A 14,639-nucleotide genomic window follows, 5' to 3' on the forward strand; every position below is an offset into this window, starting at 1 on the left:
CCCCTCTTTTGTCGGCCATGCGGTACAAGTACTTTTTGTACAGTACGCGGAGATCGTCGTTCTTGCCAGGTACAGTAAATAATTGGCCTCGCTATATTTTACTTTAAAAATAGTCAAAATGGCTAATCGAATCTTAGTGGATATTGGTAGTAGAAACCTTCCTTGATTGGCTAATTTTTCGTATAAAATCTGTGGTTGGTCAATAATCACTAGAGTCAGTTGTTGGAATTCGATCACCGGGGCATGAATGTCGAGACAAGGCAAACGGACGCGACAGCTCCTGTGGGCGCTCTTGATAGCCACTAGCATCTCTAGAACCCACGCGCAGAGTTCCTCGTCCGCCGCGTCCGTGACCACAGCGGAGACGCTAGCGCAGGAATGGTTTACTGATAATTTCGACGAAAATGAGACGCAACTGGCGGTGGGAGTGAATTCAGCACTGAAGAATCTCACAGACAGCGATGTCATTTGCTACGGCGTTCCCTCAGTGCAGCGCCGCACAAACGAGGAAAGTCCGAACGGAGGATGCCCAGAAATCTACACGGCTGTGAACGCTTCATGCTCGTGCTTGACGAGTGGGTACTCGGACACGGGTACGTGGGAGTTCCACGTCGCGTTCAGGACCGACGAAGGCAGCGAGAAATATCCAGCAGAACTCACGTCATCAGATATTTTAGCCATCGACTCTATCCGCACTCTATTGGTTCCGTCCACTCTTACAACGCTGTGAGTTGAGTATTTTATATATATTTTTAGTACGAAGTAGAAATATTGATGTTGTGGGTGTCAACTGGCAACAGGCGGCTTGTTGGAGAGGGAACATACCCGCAAACTATCACGTTCGTACCACAGGACCAGGGCTTACCGGGGTCGACATTACCGATCGCACAAGTGGAGGACGGATCTATTGGGATTACTACAGTGTGAGTGACTAAAAAAATCACCGAAAAGTATATTCAATCACTTAATGAGCGTGGTTTGTTTTGTGGTACTAGCTCGCTGGAGAATATTGATATGTCCTCGATCACCCAGAGCGTATCGACGTTTTACCCTTCGTCGACGACGAACGTGTACGTTCGTATTAAACTGATAGTGTCCATTATTTTTATTAACCTCTCTTCATGTGGTGTATTGTGCAGCACGCTTAGAAACTGTAATATGATCAAATTTGGATATGATTTCTTCGAAGGTGTGGACAACGTGCGATATTTGTAAGTCCCGGTCATCTCGATAATGCCTGACAAGTATGCTGTAGTAAGTGGTAACGGTGCTTTGTGTATTTACAACAGGGATATGTCTTCAAACCACTTGACCGCTGCCTACGTTGGCTCATCGATCGCTCACACTTGCTCAAACCAATTCTGTGCAGTGGAAGTCTTGTAAGTGACTCTTATTATTGATTATCCGCAACCAACAAGAGCTGACCCGTGGATATTTTTATTTGCTGGAACAGAAACCTTACCAACAACAGCATCTCAACCTTCCCTACTGTGGTCTTCAATGTCGACAACTTGCAGGAATTGTACGTAAACAGTCTTTTCAACTTTATTCGTTTTATCAGACAAATACTAATGAAAATAATGCGTAAATTGCAGATACATCGCTGACAACGACATAACGGATTTTAACATTAGCTCGACAGTTTTCAGCGCGATTCAAGCTTTAGTAGCGTTCGACTCTGATCTTCCAGACGAAGCCTCCACTTGCACTCATGGAACGTGGCAAACTGCCCACAATCGCAAATTTTGCGTCACCAATGGCAGCACAGCAGGTATGTATCTCTAATATTTCAACTTACCCATTATACTCATATGTTTCTTTCATCAGCGAACACGACTTCAAGTGACTCGAACTCCTTGACTATCGGCTTGGTGGTTGGAGGCTGTGCTATTGTGATCATCGCTGTTGCATTGGTCGCCTGGTGGTATTTATCCCACAAAAAGTCCCATCGCATGTCTTCTTCGAAGGATGACTTTTACTCACAAGATTTCGGTGATACTCTCGACTTCGACGATACTCAAGTGCAAGTGGATCCAGTCTTCCTCAATGACCCTGTGATTGTCACAAACCGTCTGGACCATAAACTGTTAAAGATGGGTAGATGTATCAGCAAAGGTGGCTTCGGTTTAGTGTTCATGGGCGAATATAAAGGTCGTCGTGTGGCTATCAAGAAAATCCGACCGGACCGTAGCGTTACTACTGCGGAGATTGAGACGTTCCTCAAAGAAATTATCATGATGGCGGTGCTGTATCATCCGCGTATCGTGGAATTTATCGGCGTGGCTTGGGATAATCTAAGAAATTTATCTGCCGTCACGGAGTTCATGGATAATGGAGATCTACGCGAAGTGCTACACGGATATAAACTGAAGGGAGAACGGCTCTCCTGGGAGTCACACAAGGCCACGATCGCGCTGCATATTGCTGAGGCGTTGTCGTATCTTCATGCTCTGAAGCCCAAGATTATCCACCGCGACTTAAAATCCAAAAATGTTCTTTTGAACATGTATCTGGAGGCCAAGCTGAGCGATTTCGGCATTTCTCGGATGCGTTATCTGGTCGAGACGCATATGACTGCCGGTGTAGGCACGTCGTTCTGGATTGCGCCTGAGGTTTTACTGGGTCGAGACTATGATGAAGCGGCGGATATTTTCTCGTTCGGAGTGGTTTTATCCGAAATTGACACGGACGATTATCCGTACTGGAACGATGAAAATCCGTCGAATCATGGTAAAATCCAAGAAGCGGAGATTTTGAGTTTGGTGGCAGAGGGAAAATTGCGTCCGAGCTTCTCGAATGATTGTCCCAAGGCGATTGTAGACCTGGCGGACTGTTGTCTGCAGAAAAATCCAGAAGACCGCCCCACCGCTGCTGAAATTGTGGTTATCCTCGAGCACATGATCCACGCGTCGGAGCGCAGCTCTTCCTCGCTACACTCGGGAGCCTGGTCAGTCACGAGCTCAAACATGGGAAACTGACCTGTACATTCTTTTGAGGATTTTTTGAAGGTAAACGAACAAATAAGACTATTTATTTGTCGATACTTAATCAGATCTGATAATATCTGCATCCGATAAACTTTGACGGCCAAGATTTGAAGCGCTATGAAGAAGCAGAAGTCCACCTACACCGCACGTCGAGTAGGCTTTAGACTGTGAATAGCTGCAGTAGCAATAGTCTCCTGTCATTTTGTGCATCAATTTGTCGTTTTATTGCAGGAGGAAGCTCAGAGACTTCGTCAGGAAGTCAAGCGACTGACGTCGGAGCTGCAAGAGCTCCAATTCAGCTCACTATCTCCCGAAGATGCGGCGTTCCTGGACCCAGCAGTGCAACGTATTGTGGAGGAAAACCGTCTCTTGACGTCCGTGGCCAAGGGTGAGCAGCTCAAAGTCGCCACAGCGCAGTCGCTGCTCACAGCGAGTCTGGTAAGATAAAATACCGTTTATTCATCATGATAGGTAATTTTACGTAGCATTGTGCTTGACAGGGACCGCAAGAATCGCATCCACTGTACACACGGATCTGCCTGACCAAAGATTGGAGTGAACGTCAACAAACTCTGATGGTTGTACGTCAGCAAAAGCTACATAACGCCTATGATTTTTTAATGGCACCGGGGAGATTCGAGGATCCGGATAAGCCGCACACATCGGACCACCGCTACGAGACGCCCGAGGGGGATATCTGCGCCGTTCATGCAGAGGTCATGCATTTCCCTGGAGTCGAGTCGCTTGATAAAGTTTGGAGGGCCGTCATGTTCCACTACAACAACATCGAGATTGATATCTCGGAGAAATTGGGCCACACGACTGTGCGAGATGACTACGACTCAATCGAAGGAAGTGTGCATAATATTCGCGTTCTGTCGCACTCGGAGAACTGCACGGCCGTTGAAAGCAGCATCGTCACGTTCTCGCACTTCTTCACTGAGGACGAAGAGTTTGGGGGTCAAACATGCGGCGTTTTAGCACTTGATTGTATTGATGAGGATGAATTGTATCCTTACTATCCGGAAAAACGCGTTCGATTGGACACTTCGGGCGCTATCGTGTTGACAGCAAACAAGGGTTCGAACGATGGAGAGCTGGTTGTGACGCTTCGGCGTGCAGCATTCGTCAAGCTTTACAATCCGCAGTTCCCAATCTCAGAAGCCAGACGCCTAGAGCTTCAGACAGGGATTGGACAGTGGGGAGACGTGCTGATGAAGGCGATCCGTAGCTACGTGTACGGAGCTCTATAAGGCTCGATCAGCGAATTTAGGTCAATCAATGGCGCTGGTCGTTGCTTCACGGTACATTTCGACAATCATTTCGCTGCAGATGCAAGCGGGAGAACTATGAAACAGCTGCAAAACTCTCAGACTTCATGTTGAACTTAATAATTGATATACACGTATACCTTGATCAATTTTAGCAAACTACGCTAGCTACCCAAAATCATCTTCAAAATCTCGGTTGACAGTCACCATGGCATTGAAGTGGTTTCTTCTCCTGCTGCTCTCAGCGCTTTGCATGCGTCCGGTTCTCTCCCAGTCTCTCCGCGATGAACCCACACCTCCACATTTGCAGTCGCCAAGCTCTCGTCTTCCTCTCCGTCTCCAGATGCAAGATCTGTGCACAAATTTTGTGGTTATCTGCGACTTTGTGGCTCAGCACTGCAACCCCGAAGCTAAAACCCAACCTTGGATGAAAAACCCACCACTATCAGATGAAAAACCCAAATGCATCGAGAGCTTTAACTTATTCTACCAGCACAGCAACACTTTGACCAGCTGCATCCAAGAATTACCAGCAGATTCCAGTGAAAAGACCCAAGCTCTGCTGTTTCTGGAGTTCTACACGTCCTGGCAGCAGCAAAATGCCTGTAAGATGTTCCATGCCACAGAAGCGAAAGCAGCGACGGAATGTTCAGGTGTCAACGCTCATCGACCGTGGAGACAAACAACTTGGCCACTGTATTGCCACGAAGTCTTTACAATGTACAACAGCACACGACACGAACTGGACAAACTTTGTGAACGAACTCCAAATTCTGAGACGTTCTGGGAAGGATACGTGGATTATATCGGCTCCAAGACATGCAAACACTACTACGACATGGTGCGAGAAGCCAGAGAACGAGGATGTGGACAAAAGGATAAGGCATTACATGGACAGGAATGCCGAGAACTGTTCCATTGGTACGCAGATAACAAAGAGGTGATCGAAACAGACTGCTTCGAGTTGAAGGCCAGCAAACCGTTCTATCGGGGATTCTACACTTGGAAGAAACAGCAGAAATAAGTTTATGATATTTTGTTTATGGGTCGATGCATATTTTAGTTGAGTATAAGAAACTTTTCTTCCTATATTTTTATTAACTTACTGAAGGGCCGCGTGTCAGTAGTCGTATCATATTTAAGAGATTTCGACGACGACGGATGAGGATGCCGGCGGCGAGCGCATTGTTGCTGTTTTCAGCGCTGGCCATCGTCGATGCAGGTATCGTTGTAGTATCTTTTTGCTTACATGCTGTGGATGTGTATATTCATGCTTGGAGTGCTATTGAATTGGCTGTTCAGAGTTTGTATATTACGATTTTAATGGAACTACGGGATTAATACTAAACGGCAAGGCTGCTACGAGCAGCTGTGCACCGTTCAAGCCTGTATGCAGCACTTTGTCGTCCTTTACTTTTATTTTTTGAGACGGCAATGCTCAAATGATAAATTGTTTCATTCGCTTACGTATTCAGACTGCCTACTCAAAATTCGCCGGCGCTGCTGATGCTCGCGAAGCCACATTGGAAGTCACTCTGACCGAGCAACTTGAAGCGATTCGCCTTGAGACAAGAGACACGGAGAACCACATGACAAGTGGGCGGATCGCAGTAGAGACTGCCATGTTGGGTCATCGTGACGCTTTTGAAGCTAGCGAGGAGAAGCTTCGATGTCCTGTGCGACTGCGTCTCACTGCCTCGCAGCCACATCAAGTCTCGTCGGTTTGGTATGCGCAGCCACTCCCAGTTCTCCAAGGATTCGAGACGAGGTTCACTTTCCAGATCACTGACCAGTCGAGACGTTGTTTCGAAGTGAAAGATCAGAACTTTGGCCTCCACGAGTATCGGAGCTGTGCAGTTCATGGTGGTGACGGGTTTGCGTTTGTGTTGCACTCACACCAAAACCGTACGGCGACATTAGCGGCTGGAGGATCAAATATGGGGTTCAAAGGGATTCAAAACTCACTAGCTATTGAGTTTGATACCTGGTTTAACGATGAAAAAGCTGGAGAAGATGTCTTCTATGATCACGTGGCAATCTACTCTCGTGGTCAAAACATTAATACAGACGCTGAAAGCGCACGAATCTCTGCAGCTGCTGTGCATGACTTGGCCGATGGCAAGGTGCACGTGGTCAAGATCCGATATTATCCAGAGCTGAAGGTGATAATTTGATAAGACTAGTTGTCATAGTTGTACAGTTGCTAACGGATTGCGACTGTGTTAGTATAACTACGTGCCGTATTTCTCTGCGACTACAAATTTAGTCAAGTTCATAAAGGACGTGTCTGAAGGTCGAAGGGTGGGAACTCTCTTGGTGTTCATGGATGAAGGGATCAAAAACGATAAACCCATTTTGGCTATCCCTATTAATCTGGCGGCGACGTTGAGGTTGGATTCCGATGAGGCATTCGTGGTACATTTGAAGCTAAACCTACACGAGGTTCATATCTTGCCAGATTTTGACGATGTATGTCGATTCGCAGGGTTTCACGGCATCAACCAGTAGCTCATGGCAGAAGCATGACGTGCTTGGCTGGTACTACTGCACAGAGGTAAGTTTTACAAGATTTTTTGGTGAAGAACATGCCACTAACAAGCCATTGCTGTAGCCACCTTGTCTGGATCAGTACGACACCGAGATGACATTCGACTTCGACTACAATGAGCAGTCGATGCTTTCCACTGCTTCACACAGCAACACTCTTTACCCCATCTTTATCTACCCGGACACGGTGTCGTGGGCCAAACGACAGGCCTATTTTGCTTCCAACCAGAAGGTCGGACTCGTATCGTGACATTGTAGCGTGATTTTCGCAGCGGAAACAAATCATTACATGCACCCAAAATATAAAATATGGATACCTTATCCATAGTAAAAAAAAAACGGCGAGGAGAAACTGTTTTGTTTGATTTCTCTGTAGTCGAGATCAATCAAAAATGCACTCGTTGTATTATATGCATGTATCACACATGTTGATATAGTGGTGGAACGACAGCAGCACCTAAGAAAAGCAAAAATGTCTATCGTGCTGGTATGTCGTAGGCTTTTAGTTGTAACGAGTGACAGTACGGCCGTTCAGAGGCTGCACCGGGCGCGCGTTGTTGCCGTTGTCCGTGATGTGGTACTCAAGTAGGTCCTGGTGGAGACGGCCGAAGTCAACGGACGAGATCGTGATCGGGTTCTGCACCACCCACCAGTCGGCAGTCTCATCGCAACCAGGGGTGGTAAGACTGCCCGGGTAGTTGAAGACACCGCCAGTCTTGCAGGTCTGACGGATCAAATTCGAGTACGAATCCCTGAATCATCAAACATAGAAAACATCAGTGCTTTTTCCAATAAATGAATAACAAAGACGTAGTAACTTACAGCTGCACCACGACCGGGGCGGAACGCTCATCAGTCGAGTTGACGTGCTCAAGAGCGTCAAGCACGGGACCCAGCCACGGGTCTGACTTGGGGCCGACCTGCAGGAAGATACCCACCACCAGAAGAGCCTTGCCATCGGCAGACTGGTGGACGAAGTGGATCTCGCCGTCCAAAGCCTTGCCGTTCAGCGTGTGCTCCGAGGGAGCGTGCAAGTGGAACTGAGCCATGTTGTACGAGGCATCGTTCACTGCGACAGCGCAGTTGCCTATTCAAACATACCAAACGTATTAGAACCGAGTACATCTCAAATGACGAGACCAATCACAATGATCTTACCTCCAACGACGTCGACCTCGAGGGGCTCAGCAGGTGCCGTCAGGTTGTACTGAGGGCATTGTCCGCTGAAGCTGAGCGGCAGCTTCTTGCCCTTGCCGGTCTTGGCAGACGTGACGATGTCGATGGGAGACTGGCGCTTGCCACCGCAGGTCGGCCAGTTATCGGCCCACTTGTCAGTGTGCACCATGCTGGAGTCGTTCGCACGGTATCCCCATACGGGGCCAGTGGCAACGTCAGCGGAGACGGTCAGGGCGCAGGTAGCGACAGCAGCAGCGACGGTGGTGGCAATGAACTTCATTGTGATGGAACGCAAATGGATCGGAGAAGGCGAGTTGTTGCGTTGAGCGTAAATTGAGGAATGAGGAACTTGGAAAAGCGTTGCATTGCGGTGAGGAACGGCACAAGTGCATGAGGAGCCAAGTCTGGATCGGATGCGTTTTCCCACAGGATACCGTCATGGATTGCCTGTTGGGCATTGCATCCTTGATGGCGGAACTTCTGGAGATGAAGTTGCTGCAAGGACGTTCCCGAAAAATAGCCATCTGTACGATCGGCTATCCGCAACAACAGTCGAGTCAGTAGGTTTACCATTGTGGCGAAATACTTGTCAACGGCTTTGCAACCTTTTGCGTTATTTTAATCGATTTTTCGGTAAACTCTGACAACGTATAGTGTTGCATAAAAGTTTTTGGTTTCGTTGATTCGGTACTAAAAAAGACTTGAAATCTAATATTTTGCCTGATGTTGAATGGTTTTTGTCGTATCTAATTATGTGGTATAAAACGAATGCCAGACATATGAAAGTACTGCAGGCGGCACGATTTTTCTGTTTGATTTGGCATGTCCACGATGCTGACGTGATGACCTGCACGTTCCAAATAGCTTGAGCCCCATCAAGGTCAGGTACATCCAGACACACATACTATTATTGTCGCTTCGAAGCTTGATATTGTGCGAATGACCACTGAATTTGCATAGTGAACGCATTGCACCATTCGTTTTTATTGAAACCTGACATGTGTGTAAAGAATCTTTACATTCACTAAAGATCATGTTCGATCATCGAGTGTCGCTAGGCTGTGTAAGAAACGTTCGCTCGTTGCATTGAGAAAAGAACGGAATTCCACGCTGTTCGATAGAATTCGTTAAGAAAATAGTTCATGTATTATAATCATATCGGACAAATACTCTGCAAACACGAAGCCATCCGCACCACTGATAACATGCCTTCAATAAAATAAATAAAGAGTTCATGATATCCCCCATCGTAGCACGAAGTGCTGGTGACGTTGATCTCGTGACTAAAGCATGCAAATAAACAAACAGGCGTCACAGGAGCGCTGTTAACGGATTCATTTTTTTTTGTGTGTGTTGAGGAAGTGCCACATAGGTACACTCTGTTGTCAAATTGTACAGGGTTCAACACATTTCCTGCAACCGATGTAAGAACGTCCTCTATAGTGATTTTGTAAGAAACAGTACTATATGATTTACATGCGTAAAAAGTGTGCTGAGAATTGCCAACAGTGTTTCATTGGCTAGTCTTAGATGCAAACATTTCATAGCATGGACTTGTTTGCACAAAATATAGTTTAGAGCGATACGATTGGTTATTTTGTGCGATTTGAAGCTAAGGGTAATTACGCTGAATTCCGTGGTTGCAGGAAATGCACGGAATCCGTTGAAGTGCTCGATACTCACTAAAAGATTGCTGGAAAGTGTGGGAAAATACGGAAAATCCTCTCGGCCAAACGGTGATACAGCCTGTATCATACAGATGAGCCTGTTTAATATGAACTCGTAAAACGTGATGTCCTGTCGTATTTGATAGAAAATGATTCCACCGAACTGGTAGACTTGCTTTTTGTGACAATACTATCGAACTTGAACCTTGATGATAGAAAAAAAGTCAAATGTGGTCAGAATCAAAGGTCTTCCTACTAGTAGAAGGAATCCGTGGTACGTTTGGACATAAAATCACGTGCTCGTCCATTCTAAGCCGAGGTCATCGGAAATCAGTGTCTGAAAGGGTCACAGTTGAGACCGTGGAAAGCAGAGCTCGCAAACGTCGAATTTCGGGTTACCGCCCGGGCCCGATTGTTTTTCCTACTACATTTGGGTACCCGTACCCGCCCGACAGCAGTTTTGGGGAACCCGGATCTTGATTTTGGCCAATGGTACGGAGGTTACATCCTAGAGAATGACGATATACTCCGGTACACAGACCGTTACCGCCAATTTCACCAAGCGAGCTATTATGATAATTATATTTAGAGTATGATTTGTTTTCGTTGGCAGATCGTTTTTCTTACACCCACAACTACGGAGTCTTCCAACATAAATGCTTCGAGAAAAATCTGCAATATGCATGGTATTATATCTTGCTTTTAGCGTTCGCACTACCAGCGTCACCCAAAAGGAGGCTTCCGGCGTGCTAGTTCAGTAGTTAGCTGCAGCTCACACAGCCGGTCAGCTATTTTTTTTTGATGAAGTTGGATAGTGTTTTTGTTAGATATCTCGATTAGATCACCGCCCGATCCTGAGCTACAGCCTGATTTCGATGATTTCCGTATTCGCTATAATGCATTGAGTGTTGGGCTGACGACCACACTGTGAAATTATGCTAAAACAGGTTGCATTATACGCATCATTTATTTCCAGAATTTAGAGCTAATTCGGGTATACCAACCTCTACCCGAGGATGGTTTCGGGTACCCGGACCCTACTGAAAGGTCTGGTGTACAGTATCGTCAGATACAGATTTCCCCTCACTTCTAACATCGATTCATCGTTCTAATTACTGGCCGATATGTATTATAACGGTTCATTACTTCTTACAAGTGCGGTTGGGACATATGCAATATGATCCGAAGTCGTTCACGTAGCTGCAAGTTCTAGACCTCTCGCCAACTTCATTAAATATTATCCCGGTATGACGAAAGCAGTTTCCGTCGCTTACCGTCCGCATACGCTTTGCTCTTGATGCGGGGAATGTCCATGAAGGTAGTCATAAGAGTGCAGGTGGGATGCTCACCCTGCACAATAATAATATAATAAACACTCAGGTTAGGAGCTTTAAATTGTATTTCTGTATTTCCATAGATTTCCAGATTTGGAGTATTTCGTTCGAATCCCTCTTAAATTTCAGGAATGTGCATCACACAAACCGTCTTAACATGGTAAAGTTACAATAGTTGATCAAAGTTGTTTCACGGACTGTATTCGCTAATGGGGGTTAATCTGTACCGGTACACGTTAAAAAGCAGATCCACGGTATACAAACTGGGGTTGAAAAATGTTTCCCTCTACCTCTGGTAGTAGTTACATGAGCGATACGAAAAGCTGGATTATCGCTAATCAAAGGTTGTTAACTATGGCAATGAGAAGGACGGACAGTGAAGTCCAGCGCAAACCTTTTTCTTGCTTGCAGCATTGGTCAGTTGATAGACGGGTTCTCGGCGTGGTAGCCTTATGTCTGTCGGTGATGTACCCAGGAGGGGCAATAGTGTGTGTGTGGCTGGCGGTATTCTGCATTATGGCGTTGGTGGTGAATATAGTGAGAGCGAAGCTGATTGCCAGTCAACTTGGTAGGGCCTCCTCTGTATATCGAGTTTGGCTAGTGTTTGGTCTACCGACGCACTGAACTCGTGCATACAGCCACTACTAGAGGCGATGCTTTGATCTGGGAGGGCAGTGACTCTTTCCAGTGACATTTGCAAGTGCGGTTTGAATTAGTTATAGTTGGAGCCTCCAACTTGGAGGAAAGCACAGGCGACGCTGTTAGCAGCCTAACATTGTTCACTGAAGTGTCCTAAATTTTTGATGTGTTGTTACTAAGATCAACTAAGGTGAGCGAGTGGAAGGGTACGTAACCAAAGCAAACCGCGCGGTATTTGCGAGGCGAGCCCAGCATCGAACTCCGCCGGGAGCCGCGCATTGCACAGGCCAGTGGAGAGTATCATTTTATAACAAAACTTTGGACATTTATAACATCTTTAGGAACCGTGTCGAAAACTCTGAGTAGGGTCTGTTTAATATAGCAAAATTGTGTTCATTGCGAGCTGACTAACGAAACATTGAAATCTTGCCACTTAGTATAACGCGGTTCAGTTAAGAAAATTGAACTCTGTGATAGTGAAGACTTCCTGAGGTGTTGGTCGCCGAGTAGATTCTAAAGTGGAGAGAGCAAAGCAAGCTATTTCTTCATTCCTTCACGTCTACAGATTGCCCATTGTACAGAGCCTTCCCTTCGACGTCTTCTATGGACGGTTGTCTACCTCCTGATCGCTCACGGACTCCATGAGCTACTACAAGTGTGGTAATGCCGGCTAGGCTAATGCACGTTGAATAGGTTACCGTCTTACCCCGCATATTAGACATAGGTGTTCTAAACAAATACAACGCTGCTCGAGTGTTCTACCCGTTATAACGCCTGTGTGTGATATAGCGAACATAGCAGAAATAAGAAGAGCGACATATGTGGATTCTAGGATTTCGCTATACCTTTGAAAACTCAATTATTTAACGCCCGCACGACCAGCAAGCTGGCCTCCAGAGGCGTTGTGCTCGTTGAGCTATGTGTTGTAATCTTTATCATGGTGTGAGGCAGGCTGCAGATTTTAATTACCAGAATAATAATTGTGCAAAATGCTATGCTGCGGCTTTTTTCACCCTGTTCATCGTAAAGTTGTTTTTAACTAAAAAAAAAAAAAAAAAAAAAACCGGAGCGCGCAAGAGACTCCAGCAAACAATATAGCAACCACACGTTTCAGATGAATCGCTCTGTTGACTGTTTCAAATATATGCTGCTGTACTATTAGCTTTGATCCGTGTGTTCTATTCGGTAGGCGTTCAAAACGAGACTTGACCTCAATTTGAACAGAACAGTGCTTCGTTTTAAAGCACCTATGTCTAGTATGCGGATAATACGGTAGTTGCCGTTTACAGGTAACAAATGTAAATTGGAAGACTCTAGTACCTTCATGGCTAACGCAAGTCTGACTGTGACTCCAATACATACATTAGGCAAGGGCATTTCGAAAGAGGTTTCACGTGTGGATCGACGAGTGCGCAATGTGGGCACGGGTGACGAAGACAACGAGACGAAGACGGCGAAGATCTTGTGACGGGCCAAGGACGGCGAGTACAGAAGGTGCCAGTGAGCAAGGTGTTACCGTTCACACGTCAGTGTGCGGTAGGCGCAAGTGGTGAACGGCTATTGAGTCGGTGTATGAAGTGGCAGCCGACGAGGCTGAAGGCGTATATAAGGATAGCGACGACGGTGAAACCAGTGCGAAGGGGGGGGGGTGAGCAAGTGTAGTGAGAACAAGGGCGAGATGCCATCGGTTGGCAGGACCGGTTGAAAAGCAGTGAATGACCCTGCTCCAGGGTCGCTACAGCTGCACTATTGCAAGTGGCGGAGAGGAAGGTATAGTGGAAAGAGCGGTCAGTGTGAGATTTGCGCCGACGAGAACACTGTCGAAGTCGTGAGCGAGGGCGGTGAGCTTCGAAGCAATCCGTCACAAGAAGAGCGCGATTGCCGGTTTGGCGATAGCGTAGAAGACAGACAGCCTAACACAAAGTCAATAAACCGAAGTTGTCACCCGAGTGCCTTAGAGTCAATAAGGAGAGGACTGTGAAGCTGTCGCTACTGTTCGATCAGAAGAGGAAGCGAGTATCGCTCTTGCCCAACCTAGGCACTGCTATACTGTGCACACAGGCTAATCGTATCTGCGTGCCTCAGGTGCAAATATACTACACTTGAGACAGGTCAAGCCCTCAGAAGATAAAGATATGTCAATGAGCTTTTTTCCTTAACGTAGGCCTTAAACTAGCACATTTACGTATTCGTCCATGAGATTAATACGCACCCACGAATTCTAGTTCTCTTTACACCCAAATGATGATCAGATCGTAATTCTGCATATCGGCACTCCAGCGGTGTTTATTGATAGCATTCACCTTAAGTACTATTCCTTGTGGACAAAAATGCCCCGGACCTCATGGGCCACTCCAGGTCGCTATCTGCGAAGAACCTCAATCGTGAACCATGCCAATTGCTCTCCTTTCCAGTAATGAGATGCTTGACAGCAATGAGTTGATATTCCACCTCGCTACTGTGATCAGCGCCGTCCATTTCTTCAATTACTTGTTTTGGATATCCTCATCTACTTTGGATCTCAGGACACAATCACCTACAGAGAAATTCACCATCTGATAGCTTTCTCCATGTTTCTTGTTCAACAGTTACCTTTTATCACGCTGGTCTGCCACTTCTCGATGGATCTGCTCAAAAGTATTTCTTAGTGCAGCCAAGGAGTCATCGATGTGTTGTACTGAAGTATCCACGTTAATAGAGTCATAACCGGGGAAGTGTCGAGATCGGACTTGGGCACGGAATTCAGTAAAAAAAAATCTGGATCAAAGCCCTTCCATACAACTACTGTACTGGCGCGTGGTTGAGATTCGCTTGTACAAGCGGATCACATGTAACCAGCCTTGGTATGCGAGTGAGTAATCCAGTATTATTGAGCACAATTCTTACAACACATCTCGATTTATCCTCTCAACCGACCCATTTAACCATGGGTTGTATACTAGCCTCAATACTTTTGCTGAGTCGGGCTATTACTTGACTTTAAAAATGCGTGGCGTGGTGGAGTGGGATTCGCAAAAT

At 46.3% G+C, this 14,639-nt stretch overlaps 6 protein-coding genes across 6 annotated transcripts; 5 read left to right on the forward strand and 1 right to left on the reverse strand.

Annotated features, from left to right (window-relative positions):
- Positions 1–247: 247 nt before the first annotated feature.
- On the forward strand, positions 248–2,978 carry PPTG_00076 (TKL protein kinase; the record flags this gene model as incomplete). Its single annotated transcript, XM_008891440.1, has 8 exons — positions 248–726; positions 801–923; positions 996–1,070; positions 1,140–1,211; positions 1,290–1,379; positions 1,454–1,522; positions 1,596–1,771; positions 1,828–2,978. The coding sequence occupies 8 exons, from the start codon at positions 248–250 to the stop codon at positions 2,976–2,978; spliced, it is 2,235 nt and encodes a 744-aa protein (XP_008889688.1).
- A 126-nt stretch (positions 2,979–3,104) lies between these two features.
- PPTG_00077 (hypothetical protein) lies at positions 3,105–4,240 on the forward strand (the record flags this gene model as incomplete). Its single annotated transcript, XM_008891441.1, has 3 exons — positions 3,105–3,140; positions 3,219–3,425; positions 3,488–4,240. 3 exons carry the CDS (start codon positions 3,105–3,107, stop codon positions 4,238–4,240), a joined length of 996 nt encoding a protein of 331 aa, XP_008889689.1.
- Positions 4,241–4,437: 197 nt separating this feature from the next.
- Positions 4,438–5,378, forward strand: PPTG_00078 (hypothetical protein). The gene has a single exon (XM_008891442.1). It carries the CDS (start codon positions 4,467–4,469, stop codon positions 5,280–5,282), a length of 816 nt encoding a protein of 271 aa, XP_008889690.1. The 5' UTR covers positions 4,438–4,466; the 3' UTR covers positions 5,283–5,378.
- Positions 5,379–5,425: 47 nt separating this feature from the next.
- PPTG_00079 (hypothetical protein) lies at positions 5,426–7,118 on the forward strand (the record flags this gene model as incomplete). The annotated part of the gene is made up of 6 exons (XM_008891443.1): positions 5,426–5,480; positions 5,561–5,646; positions 5,734–6,420; positions 6,485–6,673; positions 6,744–6,812; positions 6,870–7,118. 6 exons carry the CDS (start codon positions 5,426–5,428, stop codon positions 7,053–7,055), a joined length of 1,272 nt encoding a protein of 423 aa, XP_008889691.1. The 3' UTR covers positions 7,056–7,118.
- Positions 7,119–7,307: 189 nt separating this feature from the next.
- Positions 7,308–8,261, reverse strand: PPTG_00080 (hypothetical protein; the record flags this gene model as incomplete). The annotated part of the gene is made up of 3 exons (XM_008891444.1): positions 7,308–7,557; positions 7,628–7,892; positions 7,964–8,261. The coding sequence occupies 3 exons, from the start codon at positions 8,259–8,261 to the stop codon at positions 7,308–7,310; spliced, it is 813 nt and encodes a 270-aa protein (XP_008889692.1).
- Positions 8,262–12,945: 4,684 nt separating this feature from the next.
- Positions 12,946–13,089, forward strand: PPTG_20648 (hypothetical protein; the record flags this gene model as incomplete). The annotated part of the gene is made up of 1 exon (XM_008892846.1): positions 12,946–13,089. One exon carries the CDS (start codon positions 12,946–12,948, stop codon positions 13,087–13,089), a length of 144 nt encoding a protein of 47 aa, XP_008891094.1.
- Positions 13,090–14,639: the final 1,550 nt, after the last annotated feature.

This window comes from Phytophthora parasitica (genome assembly GCF_000247585.1).
Source record: "Phytophthora parasitica INRA-310 unplaced genomic scaffold supercont2.1, whole genome shotgun sequence".
In the NCBI taxonomy this organism is placed as follows: Eukaryota; Oomycota; class Peronosporomycetes; order Peronosporales; family Peronosporaceae; genus Phytophthora; species Phytophthora nicotianae.